The sequence below is a fragment of the Lynx canadensis genome, chromosome A1 (assembly GCF_007474595.2).
Source record: "Lynx canadensis isolate LIC74 chromosome A1, mLynCan4.pri.v2, whole genome shotgun sequence".
NCBI classification, from domain to species: Eukaryota; Metazoa; Chordata; class Mammalia; order Carnivora; family Felidae; genus Lynx; species Lynx canadensis.
The window spans coordinates 42,125,348-42,150,541 of NC_044303.2; the positions used below are offsets into that span (position 1 = coordinate 42,125,348).

General features: G+C 35.7%; 1 protein-coding gene across 2 annotated transcripts in view; it reads right to left on the reverse strand.

Annotated features, from left to right (window-relative positions):
• LOC115511520 (protocadherin-9) overlaps positions 1–25,194 on the reverse strand; it is a 926,897-nt gene that overhangs the window by 557,831 nt on the left and 343,872 nt on the right. The window contains exon 3 of one of the 2 annotated variants that reach the window (XM_030311895.2): positions 23,918–24,019. The exons of the other annotated variant lie outside the window; for it this stretch is intronic. Coding sequence (XP_030167755.1) covers positions 23,918–24,019 — 102 coding nt within the window. The remainder of the gene's footprint in view (positions 1–23,917; positions 24,020–25,194) is intronic. 2 annotated transcript variants of the gene reach the window in all.

Here is a 25,194-nt window from a genome sequence, read left to right on the forward strand (position 1 = left end):
TCCTAAACCAGACAGAGACCCAGTAAAAAAAGAGAACTACAGGCCAATATCCCTGATGAATATGGATGCAAAAATTCTCAATAAGATACTAGCAAATCGAATTCAACAGCATCTAAAAAGAATTATTCACCATGATCAAGTGGGATTCATTCCTGGGATGCAGGGCTGGTTCAACATTCGCAAATCAATCAACGTGATCCATCACATTAACAAAAAAAAAGAGAAGAACCATATGATCCTGTCAATCGATGCAGAAAAGGCCTTTGACAAAATCCAGCACCCTTTCTTAATAAAAACCCTTGAGAAAGTCGGGATAGAAGGAACATACTTAAAGATCATAAAAGCCATTTATGAAAAGCCCACAGCTAACATCATCCTCAATGGGGAAAAACTGAGAGCTTTTTCCCTGAGATCAGGAACACGACAGGGATGCCCACTCTCACCGCTGTTGTTTAACATAGTGTTGGAAGTTCTAGCATCAGCAATCAGACAACAAAAGGAAATCAAAGGCATCAAAATTGGCAAAGATGAAGTCAAGCTTTCGCTTTTTGCAGATGACATGATATTATACATGGAAAATCCGATAGACTCCACCAAAAGTCTGCTAGAACTGATACATGAATTCAGCAAAGTTGCAGGATACAAAATCAATGTCCAGAAATCAGTTGCATTCTTATACACTAACAATGAAGCAACAGAAAGACAAATAAAGAAAATGATCCCATTCACAATTGCACCAAGAAGCATAAAATACCTAGGAATAAATCTAACCAAAGATGTAAAGGATCTGTATGCTGAAAACTATAGAAAGCTTATGAAGGTAATTGAAGAAGACTTAAAGAAATGGACGAGCCCCGCGTCGGGCTCTGGGCTGATGGCTCAGAGCCTGGAGCCTGTTTCCGATTCTGTGTCGACCTCTTTCTCTGCCCCTCCCCCGTTCATGCTCTGTCTCTCGCTGTCCCAAAAATAAATAAACGTTGAAAAAAAAAAAACAGAAATGGAAAGACATTCCCTGCTCATGGATTGGAAAAATAAATATTGTCAAAATGTCAATACTACCCAAAGCTATCTACACATTCAATGCAATCCCAATCAAAATTGCACCAGCATTCTTCTCGAAATTAGAACAAGCAATCCTAAAATTCATATGGAACCACAAAAGGCCCCGAATAGCCAAAGGAATTTTGAAGAAGAAGACCAAAGCAGGAGGCATCACAATCCCAGACTTTAGCCTCTACTACAAAGCTGTCATCATCAAGACAGCATGGTATTGGCACAAAAACAGACACACAGACCAATGGAATAGAATAGAAACCCCAGAACTAGACCCACAAACGTATGGCCAACTCATCTTTGACAAAGCAGGAAAGAACATCCAATGGAAAAAAGACAGCCTCTTTAACAAATGGTGCTGGGAGAACTGGACAGCAACATGCAGAAGGTTGAAACTAGACCACTTTCTCACACCATTTACAAAAATAAACTCAAAATGGATAAAGGACCTAAATGTGAGACAGGAAACCATCAAAACCTTAGAGGAGAAAGCAGGAAAAGACCTCTCTGACCTCAGCCGTAGCAATCTCTTACTCGACACATCCCCAAAGGCAAGGGAATTAAAAGCAAAAGTGAATTACTGGGACCTTATGAAGATAAAAAGCTTCTGCACAGCAAAGGAAACAACCAACAAAACTAAAAGGCAACCAACGGAATGGGAAAAGATATTTGCAAATGACATATCGGACAAAGGGCTAGTATCTAAAATCTATAAAGAGCTCACCAAACTCCACACCCGAAAAACAAAGAACCCAGTGAAGAAATGGGCAGAAAACATGAATAGACACTTCTCTAAAGAAGACATCCAGATGGCCAACAGGCACATGAAAAGATGTTCAGCGTCGCTCCTTATCAGGGAAATACAAATCAAAACCACACTCAGGTATCACCTCACGCCAGTCAGAGTGGCCAAAATGAACAAATCAGGAGACTATAGATGCTGGCGAGGATGTGGAGAAACGGGAACCCTCTTGCACTGTTGGTGGGAATGCAAATTGGTGCAGCCGCTCTGGAAAGCAGTGTGGAGGTTCCTCAGAAAATTAAAAATAGACCTACCCTATGACCCAGCAATAGCACTGCTAGGAATTTATCCAAGGGATACAGGAGTACTGATGCATAGGGGCACTTGTACCCCAATGTTCATAGCAGCACTCTCAACAATAGCCAAATTATGGAAAGAGCCTAAATGTCCATCAACTGATGAATGGATAAAGAAATTGTGGTTTATATACACAATGGGGTACTATGTGGCAATGAGAAAAAATGAAATATGGCCCTTTGTAGCAACGTGGATGGAACTGGAGAGTGTAATGCTAAGTGAAATAAGCCATACAGAGAAAGACAGATACCATATGGTTTCACTCTTATGTGGATCCTGAGAAACTTAACAGGAACCCATGGGGGAGGGAAAGAAAAAAAAAAAAAAGAGGTTAGAGTGGGAGAGAGCCAAAGCATAAGAGACTGTTAAAAACTGAGAACAAACTGAGGGTTGATGGGGGGTGGGAGGGAGGGGAGGGTGGGTGATGGGTATTGAGGAGGGCACCTTTTGGGATGAGCACTGGGTGTTGTATGGAAACCAATTTATCAATAAATTTCATAAAAAAAAAAAAAGAAGAGTGAAACCAAAAAATAAATAAATAAATAAATAAATACATCTTTGAAATAGTAAAAAAAAAATAAATAAATAAGTAAATAAATAAATAAATAAATAAATATGGTCATTATAAAAAAAAAAAAAAAGATATCAGAGTGCCTAAGTTCTATCTGCCCACACTATCTTAATTAAAGATAAATAATGCTGATCTCATGAAGTTCTCAGTTTCTTCTTTCTTATGATGATGTCACAGTTCACAAATGTACAACTTCACACTATCTAGAGTTTGACTTTCAAACTCTTTCTCATGACATTCAGTGTCCTTTAGTATCTAGATAACATTAAACTCTTTCTCCTCATTTTTCTCATCTCCCTTTTCAAAACATGTTGCACACATTTAGTTGAGCCAGGGCACCTCACTATTCCCTGAGCTCAAAACAGAACTTTGGTTCCTGCTGCTCCCTCTGCCCAGAAAGCCCTTCATGTACATCTCTATTTGCTGTGAGACACTGATCAATGTCACCTTCTTCAAAAGTGTTCACTATCCCAACAGTTGGAAATAATGTTCACTCCTTTGTAAAACTTGAACACACTCTCAGCTACTTAGAGACTTACACTGTGTTTTACTCATGTTTTTCTTATGCTTACGAAGCCATAGACATACTGCCAGATGTATAATCAGTACTAATGTGTGTGTGTGTGTGTATTTGTTTGTTTGAAAGAATTTGTCCCAGTTTCAAGCATCCAATGAATCTTAAATACCTTCGTTTTCCTTTTTCTAACAAAATAGGCACATTTCACTTACTGAGTCAGCCTTTCCCAAGTTATGTTCCATTAAACATTAGTTACATTAGATGCCTCCTGAAATAATAAAAGTGTCTTAAGGGAGTAATGAAACATATAAGCTTATTAAAGAGGTTTAAATATTTGCCGTTTTTATGCCATGTTGTTTTGTTTGCTTGCTTTGCCCTATCTCATGGGACACCGTTTGGGAAGTACTGGTCCAGCCTCTGCAGATGAGCAGCTCTTCCAGTAACATCACTACGTGCCTACGTCTTCATCCTCTCCCCTCATCCATCTGACGCCTCCACCGGAAGGGCTTTTGCTCCTGATGGCTCACCCACCGAACTCCTAATCACCACTCAGGATAGATCTTAAATATCATACTCTACTGGATCTTTCACTCGGCCTCTATCAGAATCAAACTGCTTCTTTCTTTGTGTTCTCACAGCACCTACAATGTAGTAGAAATAACATTTATTTTATGCTTGCCTCTCACTCTTAATTTATGTGAGTGTAATGTCCTGCACTCACCAATCTAAAATGCTGCAATACTGAAAGGATCTTGGGAATTAGGCTGATTTTCTGTGGATGTGTATTGGGAGAGTGGATTGTTGTGGTTATGCTCAAAGGAGGGGGTGGGAGGAGGGAGGTAAAAGGAAGGACAGCATAAGTAAAGAATCCCAAAGCTAAACTGGTTTTTGCCTCCTTATAATATTTTTATTAGGTACCATCATAATGACAGCTGACCAGACCACCTATAAAATAAATGCTTTTGTAAACTGATGAGGTTCACAAGGTCAAATAGAACGTATGCCTTTGAAGAGGAGAAGAAAATAAAGGGTATATGCCACCTCAATGTTATTAATAAAAATGGGTTTTTTTTTCCTTCTCTGTTTTCCCATCTCTCCCACCTCCCGAACATTACTGCCTGAAAGGAAAAAATTCCTTTAGTAGAAGCTTCGAGAATAAAAAAAAAAAAAAATGGCACGTTACGTGCTGTTTTTCTCAAAAACGTTTTTTATTTTTTATTTTATATTTGAGAGAGAGAGAGAGAGAGAGAAGGGGATGGACGGAGAGAGAGGGAGACACAGAATCCGAAGCAGGCTCCAGGCACTGAGCTGTGAGCACAGAGCCCAACGACATGGGGCTCAAATTCACAAGCTGTGAGATCATGACCTGAGCTGAAGTCGGACACTTAGCTGACTCAGCCACCCAGGCGCCCCTCTCAAAAACATTTTTAAAAACATTTGTAAACTTGAGCTCTATTCCTGCCTGTCTCACTAAGTCTTTAGTGCCATAATATTATTTCTGGTTTACAAATTCATATCAGCAATAAATTTGATTAAAGTGTATCTCTTCTACCACTTCTTGACCTCTCAGCTAGGATCAAGGGTCAAAATGAACCCCTCCTGATAGTGCATGCCCTATACCAAGATGTACCCTAAAACTTCCTATCCTCTGCCCCTCACTTTGCTACCTTGTCTAAAGTGCACTACTCTGTCACAATTTTCTTTCCCAATTACCTCTCTAAACTTCTGATGACTCTCCAACTATTCTCTGATGCTCGACTCAAATCCCACTTCTTCCATGAGGCATTCTTTGATATGTCAGCCTGAATCTATGTCACTGTCCAACTTTCTTCCACCTGATGTGCCCCATCACAGCATACAGTAACAAGGGTTGCACTATTAACATGTACATAGAATCTGTCCCAAGCTCTAGAAGATTTGGACATAGAAGTTAAGAACTGGCTAAAATATTTATCCCTGAAGTGCCTAGGAAAGTATCTAAGTATTGTGGATAAGCAAGATACTAACATATGCATGTTAAACTAAGTATTAAAAGAATGTACTTAATTAACTAGGCTGTGTTGAATTGAACGCATTCACTCACTTTTGAGCCATGATGTTATAGAACAATAATCTATGATATCTCAAAGAATTTGCTTTCATTAAGTTCCAAGATGTTTATTTTAGTGGATATCTTTTAAAAAATATGAAGTTCCTGGGCTCAACATTCAATGGAAGATAAACTGGGAGAAGGGGGGGGGGTTGGAGTAAAATTCATGATTGTGCTTCTATAGTGCCAAACCAGCCAATATTCTAATTCACCAGTTGATGTTTCTGAACTCTAAGATGTTTTTAATTTTATCAAGGCCTTTTATTCCCCTAGTCAGTTAGAATACTTAATTTATTTTGTTACCTTGAAGGATATAGGAATAAAATGGAAACAAATTGTAGGAATTGTAATAAGGTAATTTGCTAGAGTCTGCAATAGTAAATGGAGATTTATGCTGGGTTATGAACACCTGGGTCTCAGAAATAGCTTATATTTCTTTCTCATGGAAGTCTTTTCTTTATCTAAAAACTCATTTCTATTTAAGGATCTCCTGCTGGACTTTTTCCATTTCTTCCATATGTTCCATGTCTTATCCCTCTTGGTATGGTAAAACATACCATTTTCTTCTCAGTGAAGTCCTCCAGCAGGAAAAGCTTTAACCACAGACGGATTCCCCTACCACGTTTAAATGTTCAGCATGAACTCAGGTACGATTATCAAACCTGGCCTTCTTACTGAATTTATTTGCCTTTGTTGGAACATTAAAAGGGGGACTTCTGTGTTTCGTTCTGTAGTTTTTTGAAGGGCAAAGGTGTCACTGAACCCAAACTCTGACTTGTGTTTTTCAGAGCACACCTGGGCAATTTCCAAAAGTTTTCCCTCTCTCTGAGTGCGTATCAAAGAGGAGGGGGTAATCGGGTGAGAGGAATGTCCCTTCTCTACCTGCCCTCCAACCTTCCACACAAAACATGAGCAGAACTGAAATCAGAAAGGGACCTGTGACATGTGCCGAGGGCCACATAGGTGTTCCCCAGTGTCCGCAGCTGCGGCTTCCGCTTGGAGCCTGCTGGGACTTGATTCTAAGTGGCTGTGAAAAGCCACTGAGGGGGTTGTGTCAGCCAGAGGCCACGAAAGCTGCCATCCCCAGCTGAGTGATTCTCTGTTCAAACTGGGCACAGGCCCAATTTGAACAGAGAATCTGTTTTCTTCCCTCATTTCAAAGGGCACATTTCTGAATACTTCCTCATGTGCAGGGGTGAACTAGGAACAATAATATTCATTTATAAGAGAAATAATAGCGTTAATTATTATAACTGAGTGTTAGTAAATACCTAAATAGCATTGTGATGTGGAAGTGTATGGGGATATGAAGAGCCATGTATTCTAGTCCCTTCTTAGGAAAGTGGACATTTCTCAGAAATTATTTAACATTCTGAAGCCACATTCTTTAAGTCAAAAAGTGACACTGAGCTCTCTGGATATTCTCCAATTCATGCATCCTGAGATACATATATGTGATACAACTGCTTTCCTTGTTCAATACAGTCTTAAGGTAATTGAATATTCCCCACTTTCATTTTTTCTTCCATCCTGTTGTGTATGCATGCTCTCTCTCTAACCCACCCACCAACAAATATAGTAACACACACACACACACACACACACACACACACACACACACACACACCATAATTCTGGACAATTGCTTAAATTATTCCAGGCATTCTTTTAGGCAATGCTTTTTTTTTTCCTAGATCTGTAGTTTTGGCACTCCAACACCAAGTTCACATCCTGGACCATGCCTTCCATTAGTGGCTGTCTGGGCAGTCTCCCAATAAAGCTGCGCAGTTTCAGTATCATTAGTGGGATGATGGTATTTCAGTTCCTCTTCCTTTCATTCCTGTTTAGTTTACTATCGGTGCCACTGAGCTTAATGAACCAAACCTCCTGCTCATGCATTAAAAACAGAGATGTGCATTCTGCCATGGGGAAAAAATGCCCCATTCTATTTTCTACAACAGACACTTTTTAGCAAACATAATGTAGAAAAGGAAGCATGAGAATATTTGTATAAAAGGGAGATGTTAATAAAAACATTTGAAACTTTCAAATAAGGAATGTACTGATTTGTAACTGTAAGGTGCCCTCATAAATAGCATGCCTTCATAACAATATAAAATCATTAAGAGTACTCTTGGGGGGTGCCTCAGTGACTCAGTCAGTTAAGTGTCCAACTCTTGATTTCAGCTCAGGTCATGGTCTCATGGTTCATGAGTTCAACCCCTGCATCGGACTGTGTGCTGACAGCGTGGAGCCTGCTTAGGATTCTCTCCCCCTCTCTCTCTCTCTCTCTCTCTCTCTCTCTCTCTCTCTCTCTCTCTCTCCCCTGCTTGCACTCTCTCTCAAAATAAATCAACTTAAAAAAAAAAAAAAGAGTACTCGGTACCAGCTACTGCTATACTTTAGAACTGGTAACAGTAATACTAATATGCTAATTACTAACAAGATATCAGAAAAGACCATTAAGTAGCAGCTTTGCTGTAAAATATTACCTAGATCTTGCATTCATATCATTATTTCACATCATCTCTGGTATTTGAAGCATACTAGACACTGACTTAGAAGTAAAAGCACACCTATGTTGCTAAAATTACCAAAAACCCAAATTGTAAAATCTAAATGTCATTTTCCTACATAATAAGAATATCTAAAATTATATTTTTCCAGAACTAAAAGTCATAACACCACTTTTAATAAAGGAGTGATTACATACATAATGTGGGTAATAACCATACATAAGGTTATATAGGTGGTGATCCAAAATTTTGGCCCCATATATTGTGCGATTGAAGTCACTCTGATGTATCAAACCACTATGACATGGTCTTACTGAATTCAGCTTGCAAATACCTCTGGCTTTATGTGAAACTAACTCATTTTACTCACTCACATCTCAATGAGGGGAAGGTGGAAGAGTAGTTACTCAAAATTGTCATTCTCATCAACTACATGTTCACACAACTTAGTTATGCTGCACACGCAGGAAATGGACCCTTGAATCTCAGAGATGTGATTTTTGAAGAAAGGTAGGCCTTAGAAGAGTGTGGATTTTTGATAGTAGCTCCAGCAAAGGAAATACAAGGCGGAGTTCAGAAAGAGAGGGTAGAGAACGGAAAAGATAAACTGAAACTGTCTTGCAATCTTGCTTCATTCTTTCAGTAAACAAAAATTTATCTGCATTTCCCCACCAAGGAATGCATTGCACAGGGTTTATGAATTTTCCCAACATTTTGAACCTCTGAAAAGCAGTCAGGGCTCCTCCTTATGGAAGCTGTGATTTTCCTACAAGAATTTTCTATAATTGTGCCAAAGAGCTAAAAATAAAAATGACATAAGAAGTTTCGCCACACTGAGAATCACAAGCTCAATTGTAGAACTGAGTCATCATCTTCGCGTTTCAGGAAGATATATCCAGGTTAGGAAATTCACTGTGCTGATTGCCTTCCCCCTGCCTGTGCTGGCTGAGATATAAAGTCGATGGTATGGTTATCAATAACTGCTAGGAACTCTGGCCATAATCGAGTAGATAGCTGTAAAGTACTATCATATTGAGAAAGTAAATGTGGTAAGAACCGTAACAGGCTGAGGTTTATTGAGAAAGTCCTGATTACCGTGCAGGCTGAGTACCTCTGATCTGGGGCCAAGTTTGCACAAACATTACAGAATTTGTGGAGCCTTATTTAAACCAAACATATATCTAGCTTTCTCCCTTTTATTTCTCTTCATCATGCAGCAGAACATAATTTTTTGGTTCATTGTGAAACTTCTGTCTGTTCCATCTTTTATGCCCTTTGTCAACACTTCTCAAGGTCAGGAGGGGGGAGTGGGGGAAGCCTCAGAGAGGAAATACTTGTGTTGAGTGGTTCTGTGATGCATATGCCTAAGGGTGCTGCTAAATAAGCCTTTTGTATTTTCAGCCAAGTGACTAAAGGGTGGGGACAGAGGCACTGGTGGATCCCCTTAACCAGCTGTTCCCTGGAGATCCTGGCTCTCCATGCCCCTGGTTCTTTGTCACCTATTCCCTGGTGAAAACAAGAACTTTGCTCTCCCATTGCCGCTACAGGGAGACTAGACGCTGTGGTTCTGGAATTAAAATAAAGCATTCAGCATTTTAGGAGTCAACCTATAGAAACTCTCTTTTCTTTTTCGGCCACTAGACTGTTGCATTCTGAGAAAGAGGCACATGACAAAAAGCAAAGTTCACTCCTGCTGAGATGCTTTTCACTATAACTATGTACCACAGTGGTGGCGGTAAGAATAGTACAGATGCTTCAATTCCATGAAGGTGGAATAGTGACTGTGGTGTAGCATGTGGATATATGTGTATTGATTTTAATCAAATATGCTCCTCTGGGTAACAAAGACTTCTTGCTTAACAATCCAGTAAACAGAAAGATGAGCCAGCAAACAATTTATCTATAGCATCTAGGGTCTCTGTTTTATATTTCTCGGCAGAGACCTGGTACATATATCGGGTTTTATGAATTATCATGTCACTAATGAAAGATGTTAGATGGTCCATATATGGAAGAGTAAAAGACTCATTTCCTGTGGAGTTATAATCTCACTTTTTTCCTTTCTCTGGGGCATCATGATTCTACTGCTTTCAGTCTACACCCATGATGATATTTTTCCTAGCTGCATTTTTTTTTTTTGCATACTGTGAAATCATTTGCATACAGTGAGAGTCACCCATTCAGGAATAAAGTTCTATGAGTTCTGATACACACACAATCATGGAATCTAAGACACTCTTAATGCTCCCCTTAGCTTGCTTCAGCTTGAGACAGGCTCCTTCCTTATGCTAAGCCCTTGACCTCCCTTGTCTTAGAACATTTCCTTTAAAACAAAAACAAAAACAAAACTTGTAAATTCTGTCTCTGTCCTCTCAAGACATAACTTGGTTTCTCAGCTCTTGCCAGTTTCATGACTCAGGAATGTCTTTCTCAAAGACCTAGTGGTTATCCCTTTGAAATGTAATTTTTCATCAAGAAAAATGGCTTCCACATCTCCTGGTCTCTGTGGGAAGGGAGGAGCCTAACTTTACTAAGTGCCAGTCAGTAAGCACAACCAGTCTAATCACATTGACCAGCTTCCTTCCTAACATGCTCCAATCTTTTCCCACGAGCTCACCCCAATGCTTAAAAGGTTTCCTGCATTTGTTTCAAAGAGGTTGAATTCATCTCTCTCCCAACTGTAGTCTTGAATAAGGTCTCCTTTGCCTATTTAACTCCATCGAATGCAATTTTTTTGATATACATACAACTACAATCAAATTATAGAACATCTTCATCACTCCAAGAACTTCCTCTGAGCCCCTCAAGCCCCAGCTCTTGGCAACCACTGATCTAAGTTCTGTCTCTATAGCTTTACCTTTTCCAACATGTCATATAAATTAAATTATACAATATGTAACCTTTTATTTCTGTTTTTTCTTTCACTTAGCATAATATTCATCCATGTTGTGGCATGTATCAGTGGTTTCTTCGCTTCACTGTTGCATAGTATTACATTGTATACTACCACAATTTGTCTATGTTTTCAATCCATAATTTGAATTTAAATTTGGTTTTCTTTATTTATCAATATTTGCCTTATTTAAGATACTAAGTATTGTGTTTTCTAGATACATTCTGAATTAAGATTAGATTCACCCAAAAGGTTCTTGCTTTCCCTTTTTGTGTTGAGTGGAAGTTTTCCATGGTTTCAAATGGAAAATATCTCATATAATAACTATGCCAATAAGTGAATAAACAATCCAGCCGCCTCTTTAAAAAACAATATCAAATCTATAAAATGTCAGTAAAATGCATATCTACAAAATGCTTAAAATTAAATATCAATATAAAATTTGCTGACATTTTATACTATTCATTTGTTCTAAATAGGTATCATGTCCTAAATATCCATTCCAGTCAAAATTGAGATAATTCAGACAGAAAGTACATTTAAAAAAAAGTTTAAGTTTATTTATTTATTTTGAGAGAAGTGGGGAGGAGCAGAGGGGGAGACAGAGAATCCCAAGCAGGCTCCACACTTTCAACGCAAAGCCCAAAGATACGGGGCTCAAACTCATGAACCATGAGATCATGACCTGAGCCAAAATCAAGAGTCAGATGTTTAACCAAATGATTCACCCAGGCACCCCCAGAAAGTACGTTTTAAGGCTGCTTAGCTTCCTGGCCAAAAACATGGGAATAACTATCTACCGATAGACCAGGAGTGTTGGAAAGTACAAGGCTACAAGAACCAATTTGAAAAGAAGTATAAACCTCTTCCCTAAAGGTATGTTTTTATTTTTGTAATTTTTTTATTACATTTATTTATTTTTGAGAGACACAGTGAGACAAGGTGAGAGGTGGGGAGGGGCAGAGAGAGAGGGAGACATAGAACCCAAAGCAGGCTCCAGGCTCTGAGCTGTCAGCACAGAGCCCGATGCGGGACTCGAACCCACAAACCATGAGATCATGACCTGAGTGAAGTTGGACACCTAACCTACTGAACCACCCAGGCGCCCCTAAAAGTATGTTTTTAAAGAAAATTCCTGTTGTTAGATGCAGGCTAAACTCACATAGTTACCTATTTTAAATGTATGGAGTTCATTATTTCAGAATTCGTTATCAAACTTACATGTGTTACGGGATTTAGTTGGCTAGTTCGTTGGTTAGTTTGTTTAGTTACTTTTTCTACTTTAACTGACCCTGAATGGAATTATTTGGGAGATTCTGACTCTGGGTTTCAAGGAACTTCCATCTTCTGTAGGTAGAGAACAGATTCTTAAAATGTTTGAATGCAGTGGCAATCTCCTCACATTCATCCCTATTTTAAGATGCAAACATGTGGGTGACATAAAGAAAAATTAAAATATGTTAAGAAAGTATCAAGTAATGAATGACTTTTCCCTCTATTTTCATAATACCCTATACATCTAACTGGCTAGTTTTCTAATATTAGTGGTCAATCCGAAACTACTTACATTTCATATATGTGAGCAGTACTTGACCAAATTAAATTTTAGCCATTCTTTTAATGTGTCCAAATTCAGAAACTGTCTGAATTGCATGCAAAATTCATAAACTTACATTACCTGACAAAGAAGCTGGAGTTGGCTGCCGCCCAAAATGTAGCTCTATTTTTGTCATTTTTCACTGTGTAACAGTGTTTGTGCAATAATTACAACATATCATTGTGTTTGGGATTTATATTTTATAAAGTAGATAAAAACTAGAAAAAATAATTTCATATTGATCTTATTTCTGAAACATTCTTCGCAAAATTGGAAAAAAAAAAGATACCATATTTGTGATAAGACATAGAAATCTTAAAAACCAAAACAAAACAAAACAAAAAACACACACATTCGAATGGGTAACAATGTCCAAAACAGCGAGAATTTGGCCTCAATAAAAAAGACTTTGGGCTGCTGCTTTTTTGAATGAATACTTATTTGAAAAATATGTTAGACATATATCATTTAAAATTTTGTCTGAAAAGCAAGGAAGAATCAGAAACTTAAAAAATACTTTTACTTCTTTGGTAACAAGTGTGTGGATAATACATGCATACATGCATACACCTTTGACACCATTTTTTTTGTTTCCTTTTTGTTTTATTTTCTGACCTGCATCTTAATAAATGGAGGTTTTACTTAAATTTCAAGGTTCTTCATTTTAACATCATTAAATAAATTTTAGCATATAGTATCATTCATGGCCTAGGCTATTTGTCAAAGTGAGTTATACGGAAAATAGTATTAATAGGTGTTCTTTCAATTTGAGTCAAATTAGTTTACCACGGAGTAGGTAAAACTAAATGTAAATAGATGCATTTACAATTAAATTACTTAAGTGCATTTGTATGCTAACCCTACTGTAAATCACCAAGAGAAGTCACTGAGGGGAGAACTTCTTAGACTCATTGAGCTTATACACCCTCTTTACAAGGCTGAGACTTTACACCTGTAAACTCTGCCCTCGGATTGAGATTTAGGCTGACAGGAGAGGTCACTGCCGAAGTGAAAGAGTTGTATTACACTGTGAGTCAGGAGGTTGGTCTCAAACCCTGGATCTGCTGCCATCTTTGGTGGAAGCATTAGAGCAGTGGCCAAGAGCACAACCCACAGATCTAGATTTTCTGGATTTGAATCCTGCCACAGCCCCTTATCTGCTGTGTGACTATACAAGTCACGTGTCTCCTATACCTTCCTTTATTCAACTATAACCAGAGTCATAGAAGAGTTTACCCCACTGAGAAGTTAATTCATCAAGTTAATATAATCAAAGTGATTTTGAAGAGTTATTGACCAATGGTAAGTGGTATGTAAGTCTGGGCTATTTTTTATCAGTGACTTTCAAATTTTTTAACTTGTCCCACACTGAGCAACTCATTTTACATAGAAACATGGTATAAGCACTCAAATATAAACAAATGTATACATGTGAAGTAAAGTAAAATAATATTTAACAATTGTATATAACATATACTTCATATGTATCTTCTGTTTATTTCCCTTATCCTCTTCTTTCCTCATTCTATTCTGTTCTAACCTATTTATTAAATTCTATACAGTTTATTCTACTCTGTTCTTTTCTATTCCATTAAGAAAAAGCTGATGCTAAACCTCAGACTGAAGGACTTACTCATTTATCTACATAACCTATATACTGATCATTAATGAAACTCTGCCTCAGTCCTCCTGTCCACCTTTCACATTAAACCTATTAGATACTTCATAAAATTTGAAAATTTTCAAAAAGATCATATCCGGACCCCATTCCTGACCTGCTTAACATGGATCTCCTGGTGGTCTTGGTGCCAAAATTCTTTCTCATGCATAATATGCTGTAGATACTGAATAATCGAGGTTTCCCGTAATTCCAAAATTGAAGAAATAAATGGCATTTAAAGAGAAAGTATGTACTTAGTCTATTCTTTTTGAAGATTTCATCTGTATTTAACATATGCAACATATACACATAAATTCTAACATACTCCACTGTTTGTTTGAATCATCTAAAGGAGAAAAAGTAAATCTAGGTAACCACTCCTCAATAATTAGAGTGATTCTATGCCACTTCTATTTATAAATAAGCTTTAGCATTTTTAAACTCAAAATTATTTATTATAAAGCTAAAATAAAAGCTAACATCAAGACAAAGCTGGGTTTATGTAGTTTATATGATCTGTATCATTGTCTATTTAACTGGCATACATAAGTGTGTCTCAAGCTTTTTAAATAGGTAAGACATTTTTATATCTATATCCAAAATTTTATGGACTATAGAACAGATAAAAAGACTAGCTATAATTCTATGTCCATACTTACCAAGATTTGGTGACACAACAAATGACATCTCATATGCCCTCTGCAGTAATCACTATATATATTTATAGAGTATAATAATAATATCTATGTTATATAAATATATATAACTAGTGTAAACATCCAAAAACCCATTTCAAGTTTGAAGTATCTTATTATAAGAATTTCTATATCCTATATGCATACATACAATTAAAATTGTTTTATAAAATACTAAATATCATCTATCATCTATCAAACATTATTCTTGGTAGATATTTGGAAATTAGAATGAGGATTTTATAATATGAAAGCTCTTGTGAAAAATATCTATTTAATTTGTCAATGTGCACTTCTAACAATAGATCTTTTGACTTTCCATTTGATTTCCAAATCCCTTCAATGGTAACTAGAAAGAAATCTCACAGTTCAGAATCATCACAGAGAAGAAAATTTCACTCATTATTATTTCAATATTTTAATTTTCTAAAAAAATGTTAACATTTCCTAGTTTTCTATCTTTTCTATTTCTATCCTCTTCTCACATGTATTTGTATTACCTTCACTCTTCCCAATGGGTCTTCAATGTCCTGAGATATTTAGTGTCCCAATAAATTCTTTATGACCATGTACTCTATAGGACTTTAAATACAAAGCTTTCCGTCAGGCTTCTCTATTAGTATCCACAGATATATGCAGAACCTTCTGAAAACTCCACACATCTATGTTAATTCTATATGCAAATGCCCGGCCTGTATTAATCACAACATGCAACCTCAGTTGATTTAAAAAGTACTGTCAGGCAGGGATATCTTTCTCTCATTCTCACAGTTTGATATTATTTATTGTCATTTCATGTGTGGGTTCCATGCCGATGTAACAGATATTGATTTACACCTTTTTGTATTCTCGCTTTTGGTTGTTTTGTTATAATTTCAGGATCCTTCAGTGAAAGGTACTATGGTTGTCACTTGTTTGAAAGGCCCTTCTCTCTCTTTGTACACTCTATTCTCTCCACAAACAGCTGCATCACACTTGTCATTCTGAATGGCAAAGATGTCTTTGGCTGATAAGCCTATGTGCCTGTGGCACACAAAGTGGCTTCAAACGACTAATTAGCAGGAGCTGGGCCACAGCAAGGTTTGGTGCTGTCCATCAAGCATGCAACCATGGCTGACACCATCAGCAAATCTGTCAAATGTGGTTCTTCTTGTGAATAAACCCAAGGCCACTTGCTCTGTGGTGAAGAAGAAATTGGCAGAACATGTATAATAAAAAGTAAGAGAGGGTGATGGCCATCCTTTACACAGGGTTAAGTAATGGGAAAAAAAAAAACTTAGAGGAAAATTTGATCACTGATTTATAGCTGTTGCTGGAATACAGGGAATCAAACTGAAATCTTCTCCATGAATTTCCAATGGAACAATCCCCAATGGACCAAGTATATTTATTTAGCTTCTGGAAAACATTAATGTGCACTTTCTTAATAGTAGGGAGCTATTGGGGTGCCTGGGTGGCTCAGTGGGTTAAGCATCTGACTGGGTGGCTCAGTGGGTTAAGCATGATCTCACGGTTCGTGGGTTCAAGCCCGCATTAGGCTCTGTACTGACAGCTCAGAGCCTTGAGCCTGCTTTGAATTCTGTGTCTCCCACTCCCTTCCCTCTGCTACTCGCACTCTGTCTCTCTCAAAAATAAATAAACATTTGAAAAAATTTTAATAAAAAATAAATAAAATCAAAATAAATAAATAAATAAATAATAGGGGGTTATCAATTATTACATATAAAATCAGATTTGCACATCCACATACAGATGCAACCTTAAGTAATATCTATTACATATATTCATATACAGTATATACAATTATTATATATAAAATTCACTTAAAAATCCAAATCTGTAGGAATGCATCTATTAATATGCATATCTGATTTCACAATTGTTCAAAAGTTTTTAAAACAACAATATTGAACACGCATTGAGAAACATTATATAGTCACTGTTCTTAATAATCAAAAGTATATGTAGAGGGGCACATGGGTGACTCAGTCGGTTAAGCATCTGACTCTTGATTGTGGCTCAGGTTCTTGAGTTCAAGCACTACATCAGATTCTCTGCTGTGGATTCTCTCTCTACCTCTCTCTCTGCCCCTACCCAGCTCATGCTCGCTCGCTCTCTCTGTCTCAAAATAAACTTAATTTTTTTAAAGTATATGTGGATATTGCATTACAAGTTTGATAGCTATTGCCATTCTCCATCATGAGCCAGGATGATGTCTTGATAATAGAGCCGAAAGACATCTGAATTGAGAAGAGAAATAACCCAATGGAAATTTCCTCAAACCTGTGATGCCTCTTCCCAACACCCAGGCTTCACACAGGCAATCTTTCTGAGAAACATTCTCATTTGTCCACAACCACAGAAATCACACCACTCTTGATCATTTACCTGGTAGACTCGTTCAAGCCTTACAGTAACATTATTATGTTTTCCTCTCCTAGGTTAAATTTGCTCCTGCCATGTGTTCTTGATTCTTGAACATATCTTACTGTACCACCGCTTGCACTTTATGGCAACTTGCTGAATATAAAAATGTGTCCCCTGTAATACCTGAGACAAAAAGAAGTACGTGTGCCTGCCTGCTCAGCATGATGTACTTAGCATATCATGTAACAGAATCTTTGGTATATTTGTTGGATGAATATTTGTGGCAGGCAGGCAGACAGGGATTATTAATGTAGGATTTACAGACTGGCTTCAGTACAATTATGGAAAAGGTCAACAAGGGGAAGATGGGTAATTTGCTTCCACTCCACAGAACAGTCTCAACATCATGTTTATGGGTGAGAACAAAGGAAAGAATGTCTAGCACCCAATCTCTGTTTATCTGGCTTAGGGGATGTATTTATGGCTCCATTTAAAAAATCAAATCAAACCACATTCAGAAGGCAGAGATAAGTAGGAGACATTTGGTGAAATATGTATATTTTTATATTACTCCATACTGCTAATACCTCCTATGATTTTCAAACATAAGTTCATACTGTGAAATAACAATATTAATGTGTTTGTAGAAAACATCATACATAGGCATTAGACATGAATGTATGTAGTGTCTGTGTACTATTGTACTATAAATTCTTTGACTTCTTAGTAATTTGTTTCAAATTTATCTATACTGACTTGGTAGCAAATAAGTGGTAATTAACAAAAATTCAAAGATGTAGGGAAAATTTATCTCTATATAATATAAACCACACATGACAAATACATATCAAGGAGACTTTTCAATCAGTCATTAAGTATGGTTTAAAATGGTAGTCAGCAATTGTCCCTGGATTTGTTAGAAACTGTCCACAAGGCTAATCTTACATAAAATGGCATGTAAGTAAGATCTTTGACTTTTCCCAGTTGGGCATGTGAGAACTTAACCCTAACAAGCTGCAAACCATGATATGTATTTTTTGTTATTTTGCTAAAGTGCAGATTTGGGTCCTTAATGATAAAAGAATGAAAAGAGGAATAAATCCTTATCTAGTGAGTGAGCTGGTCTGTCGTGTAGCATCCTTTCTCTACTGACTGTAATATATGCAAAGTTTCACCATAAGTGACTGAAGTGTAACACAGCTTTTATCATTTTGGCAGGTAATCTTAGATGTTACTGAGAATTTAAATATTTTGATATACTGAGAATTATTCCCAAAATATATATGTATATGAATGTATATAATAAGAGTGTGTGTGCGTGTATGTGTGTGTGTATATCTTAAATATTTTTACCTTTGGGATTTTAGAAAAGGTAAATGAAAAAAAATGAAAACAAACTGGGTTGTGAATTAATTTGGTATTATTAGATAAAATTACTCCCAAATATTATAACATGTAATTATTGCTAAATGATTTGACTATTAATTACTTTAACTTAAAAGCTGATATCAACTGTAATCTCTATTCTAAGGACAGAACACATTTATTCTTTGAAAATTAAATGTGCTTGGGTCACACAACTATATAAAACACCAAAAACAGGAAAATGTAAGTATGTAGTATAATATTTCATATACTAGATTCTGTTTATTTAGATCCAGACTGTTAGTTAATTAACTCAAAGTTAATCTGTAATAAATACAGAAAAGAGGAAAGACAAGAGAAGAGAAAAAAGAAAAGACCAAGATCAAGTGAGACAAAAGTAAAAGCCTTTTGGCTTTATATCTTTCCCTTTTTATTTGAACGTAACAGATAACGTTATCATTTTGCTATTACTCCATTTGATATTATTAATTTAAATTAGAGTGTTCTATGCTATGGTTACAAACATGGAGAACCACTGTTCTCCTAGCTCTCAGTGTGCCTTTGTTTCGGTGAACCCAAGCTCAAGGTATACCTGTAACTCCATCTTTAATGGTGGGAAAAGTATACTTACCTGGAAGACTTATTGTCCTAAATGAGGTTATGAATGTGAAATGCAACACACAAAATAATAGTAATAATCTAATACATTTTAATTCTATTCTCTTCCCACATGCTCCTCTCACTCTCCATTTGACATATTTTTATTCTGTTAAATATTTCCATCAAATGACACCATTGGAATGTTTGTGAAGCCAATGATAATTTAACTTCTATGTATCTCTGACCAGCAAACCCTGTGTCACAAATTTATGTAAAAGGTTAAAAACATTTTCCTTATCAAAACTGTTTTCCCAGTTTTGGTCTGGAGATTTATAGTAGTGGTCCATCCTGGGATATCTTGATCAACCATCTGTACCCATGAATTTCACACTTGTGATAACTGCCACATTTCCAAAGTCTGGCGGCTAAAATTCATACTTATTTTAAAAGTCTTCCACCAATCTCCCTAACTCTTAGAGCTAAGATTTTCATCTGACATTGATTTTCGGATTTCATTGCTACAAGGGAAAAGTCTTATCTCAAAAATTCATACACTGAACACTAGACCATTTTGTAAAAATACTTTAGCTCAAGCATCAAAAACAGTGACAGGGAACAGCTACTCATACTGAGATGCAGTCTTGTGTGAATTCCAATAACTATGAGACATTTTCCTACAGATTGCAGAATATAGACACTGAAAGCTCTATCCACTTGCATCCTATGCTATTTCATGGGTAAAGGGAACTGAACATAATAGAAGGGAAATGACAATAAAATTTATGGATCAAAGAGGCTTAGTAAAGGTAATATGCATTTATGGCATGAAAACAATGTGCACTTATTCATTTCTATGCTTGTATTTTAACTATGAAGGCTTTGTGTATCCAGTGACAGAGCTCTGTCAGGAAATCTTAAACATGACAATTTGTTTAAATTCCAGACCTTATTTAAAATCTAGTTTAAGAAAAATTTTTAAATATGAACTATTTTCTCTAACATTTGCATAGAAATTTTTTACGTAGCTTAGAAGTAGTCATTAGGTCACTCAAGGATCAGAAAGCCTGGATCTAATCCTAGTGCTATCACTAGCTAGCTCTGTGACCTAGGGCAAGCTCCTCCATCTTTCTTGTCTTCAACTTATGCCTCAGTAATATGAATATATAATCTCCATGGTCTCTGATGACTAAATAGCCTGCGAATTTGTTTTGACTTCAATACTATCTTAGGGTAATTAACCTTGTAGTTCCTGTGGTTATATTCCAGCTCCATTAGTTACTACCTGTGTGAATGCAAGCAACTTATGTAACTTCCGTGTGCCTCAGTTTCCCTATCTGTAAAATGGGAATAATGGGGTTGCTGTCAGAATTAAAATGAGCTACATTTTAATGATTCTAATATGTAAGCTTTCTTATACTTTAACATAACTTAAAGTGGGATACATATTAAGGAAATCATATATAAGCACTTACCAGAGTTTAATCAACAGCAATTCTTCTCAATGGTAAATGAAATTATAGCATGGGTTATGCTAAGCTGTTATACATTAACATCTTAACATCATAGATTAGACAAAATTTGGTAATATATATGAAGAGCCTGGAATAATGTCTGCTAAAAGATTACCCATTAGCTGATACTAGCATTCCTCTATGAGTGAGCAGTAATTGTTATATCTAAGTTAAGCATGATGGGCAAAGTCCGATAATTTAAGAATGATTAAAACTTTGCTGGTCATACAGCCTTGCTTTTGTGTTGTATCTAAAGTTGTAATACAAACTTAATAGCTTCATTCAGATTAATCAATATTAGTTGACAAAAATATGACTTTCTACTTGAACAGTATGGCTTTATTCAATTAAATATTTTTTATGATAAAAAGACCTAACATGTTTTTTTTTTTACTTTAGTAAAGTGATTAAAGTGGGAAAGTATAAATTGTGAGAAAATAAAAAATTAGTAATATATTTAACAGGCTTACCACATTATTCGATGTAAAGGAAAAATAATAACAGCATAGCACAGGAACCAATTTTGTAGGTTATCATCAATTTCCATTATTAATTTTCAAAAATGATTAATATTAGATCAAGAACTTTTAAGGAACTGGTTACTGAAACTATCCCCTTTGTTATTGTTCTATAGACATTAAACATTATACAGAAACCCTGTGTTGCAGAATGCTTTTTTTTTAAGTTTACTTATTTTGACAGAGAAAGACAAAAAGAGACAGATAGAGAGAAAACACAAGTGGAGGAGGGGCAGAGAAAGGGAGGGAGAGAATCCCAAGCAGGCTCTGTGCTGTAAGTATGGAGCCTGATGCAGGGCTCAATCTCATGAACATTGAGATCATGACCTGAGTTGAACACTTAACCAACTGAGCCACCCAGGTGTCCCTTACAGAATGTTTTATAACACTGCAAAACAGGCAGTACTTCTGTCTCCAAGTTTTATTTTCTAAGAAACGTCAGCAGAGATTTTCTCTGTGTTAAAAAAAAAAAAAAAGTATACTCAGTAAATTAGGTATATTATGATGAAAAGCCATTTAACAAATAACAGAATGAAAAGCCATTTAAAGGACAAAATGTAAATGATGGCCAAATATACCCATAAAGAGCTTGAAACAGACCCCAGCACTGAGTATCAGTGCCACAAAAATATCAGCTGTCAATGTCATTATCTTTATTTAGTATCATAGACCACTAGAAAGAGAGAGGACCTTAGAGATGACCTAATCTGAAACCATTCAGACTACAATGGGTCTGGAATATGATGGTTAAATGAGAATTTGGGGATTTTTAAAAAATAATTTGTTTACTTTCTTTTGTTTATAAGTATAACACAGATTTACTTTCACTGTTCTTTGATAATTGGAATCATAATATAAGTCAACATGATAACTTGGAGTATCATTTTTTCTTTCTTACCTATCTTCTCTAGACAAATAAACCCTGTACAAACTGTGCTCTTGTGCATTGGGCCTTATAAAATATCCAGGGAAGAATAAAAATACCATTCACAGAAAACTATTTTAATTTTGGCTTATTTAAATTCTCTACAAAAAATAAGGAAATCTTCGGGATTTCAGTGGCTTTCAGAATGTTGTGCATGGGCTTTGTAAATATTTACATGAGTTTTTATTTATGAATAAAACTTATTTATTTATGCCATAAAATAACTGTTCTTGTGTTATTATTGGATGCAATAAGGGTGATTCATGGGAGAAATTTCCATGTTCTACACACTTGAAATATACATACTAATGATGATAAATCAAGAGGTTAAATTATCATTCTTCTCTCAACTGCCAAGTGATTGAGATTTTGGAGAAAGAGAGAGGAAATAAAACCAAAATAGGAAGAAGAATATATGCTATAGGTAAGAAGGATGCTTCTGAATAATTAGATCCACACAAAGAAAAATAAAATATGTGAAGGAAGTATTAGGAGATAAAACTGTCCAAAATATCACTTTCACATTTTTCCATCTCAATTAATGGTTTGTTAGAAAGAAGTTGCTTACTCAGTAAAATTTCTATTAATCAAAATAGTTTCTCTGACCTACATTACTACTGGGAGTTTTGAGAATGACAGATGCCTTTACTTGGCAAAAACTAGTGTGAAAAACCTGTACTGGGGCACCTGGGTAGCTTGGTCATTTAAGTGTCTGACTCTTGATTTCAGCCCAGGTCATGATCTCACAGTCATGAGATTGAGCCCTGCATCAGGCTCCACACTAAGCACGGAGCCTGCTTGGGATTCTCTCTCTCCCTCCCTCCCTCTCTCCTCTTTCTCTCTCTCTGCCCCTCCCCCACCCTCTCTCTCACTCACAATAAATAAATAAATACCTTTTAAAAAGCAACTCTGTACTACTACTACTAATAAAAATGTTTTCAATAACTTTAAGGAAATTGGGGAAAAAACTAGTTTCAATGAGAAAATAGAATACATGCTATTAACCACATATACATATACATATTATCTATCTATTCATCATCTCTCTGCAATCCATATGTTATGACTGCAGAAATACATGAAACAAATATGTGTGTGTTAATATTAGAGTTAACTATTGAAACACAATTCCTTAAAAACATTGATCTTAAAAAATTGATCTATTATATAATGTGAACATACTCAACACTACTAACTGTAACTCTAAAATGATTAAAATGGTAAATATTATGTGTTTTATACCACAATTTTAATAAATTAAAATAAATATAATAGATTTTTGCAACCAGTGCTGTTAGAATGATTGGTACTAGAATAGCCCTCACGACATAAAAAAAGAAAAGATAAAAGAAAAAACAACAAAATGTGGATCTTCTACATTTTACAGTGAATGGACTCGTTAAGCAAAAAGGAAGGTAATTTTTATTTTCAATTCAAAAAATGAGGAAGTAAAGAATCAAGCTGAGAAAAGGTAGAAGAAAGAGAAAAGATTAATAAAAATTCCAGTTACCCTGTTCATATTAAGCAACATGGTCTTCTCTATCTTCCCTAACTGTAGGATATGAAGCAAATAAATCTTTCAACAAATACATGTTCACATCTTTTAGCTCAATAAAAATGAATCAATTAAGAATCTTTAACTCCAAAAGAAAGTTGCTCATTACTTTCTCCAAAAATAGGTAATAATCAACACTTTGCATTCAATGGCAAGAATATTGAATTTAATAGCTGCACTATTACCAAAGAGGAAAGATATTATTGTTTGCTTTTTGTTCTAAAATTCTTTATTTAAGTTGTTTAAAAAAGTACTAGCATAAAAATATGAACATAAAAGAGGATGGCAAAGAAAATGTTTATAATAGTTAACTCAGACTATATACAATCACTAGGAAAATGCAAATTGCTCACTACTAACATTGTCTCTATAGAGATATGGCATACCTCGTAATGGCTTTCTTCATTCTCCTGAATGTGGAAACCCGCAGAGCTGGGACATTTCTGAGGAGTGACAGGAATATTGTCACTTTTGCTGTGTGAGTTACACTGAAAGAGATTACCAAATAATTGTGACAAACTACTCCACATTCAGGGTGTCTATTGAGAGACATGGCTGTTTGCTAAGAGTCTAATCAAAGGAGTACCATTTGAACTAGCAAGCATCTATACTCATAGGTACATGCATTAATATGCAGCCTTTACCAAAAAAAGAAAAAAAATCCCCAGGATAGACAAATTGTCAAAATGTTTTAAGCGAAGCTAAAGAAATCTCAAATGTAGTTATTTTATTTTTACCCTTTCTTTTTTTAAGCAATATGTTCTTATGATTTGGATAACTAAATCTTACATGGTGCTACTCTTTGTGTGACATATTATTCAAGTGCTTGATATATACAATACACATGGTAACAGAGTTATTATTATTTTTCCCACTTACAGATGAGGAAGATTAGGTGTACAAAATGCACTTCTCAAGGTTGGGCTGTTACCCAGCTTTCTAGGACCAAGCCCCATACCTTCTCTACTACATGCATGGCCTTTATAAATGATACATTTGAAACAGACAAAATTGAAAAACTAAAAGTTTAAGGTCCTAAAATATTACGTCACTTTTCTTCTGTACCAAATATCAAGATTCTTTGAAACAAGTTAACGAAAATAATTCACTTAGAAAAGGATGTGAATTGTGGAAAGTAAAATATTGAATTATGGCTTGGGCTTTCTCCATGAAAATATTAAAATGGTTGTTTTCCATATTCCTTACATAATTTTTATATGAAAATAAGATATTATTCACTTCCTGTTATCCTTGCTTCCTTCTTTCCTAAATCTCTTATTAGATTCAAGGCAAGGAATATTTATAAGTATTGCTGTTTGGCCACTTATTAAACATAACATTGGGATTTTTAAGGTTTCTACATTAATAAAAGATACCGTAATGCCTCCAAAAAAGGTTCACCATTGGTATATAACCTTTCCTCTCCTATATGACTACAACATATGCACAGATTTGTATGACATAAGTAGGGAAGATACTATTTTTTCACACTAGTATGCCACATTTCAATTAACTAATGAAATTTTACTTTTCCCATGCCAAAGTCATTAGAAAATGACTTTCAAATACATTTTAAAAGCAAGTTAATTTTAGAATTTAGTATAAGTTCAGTATGTTTTTACCTCAAGACCACCATTTTATATATTTAAATATATTTTTAAAC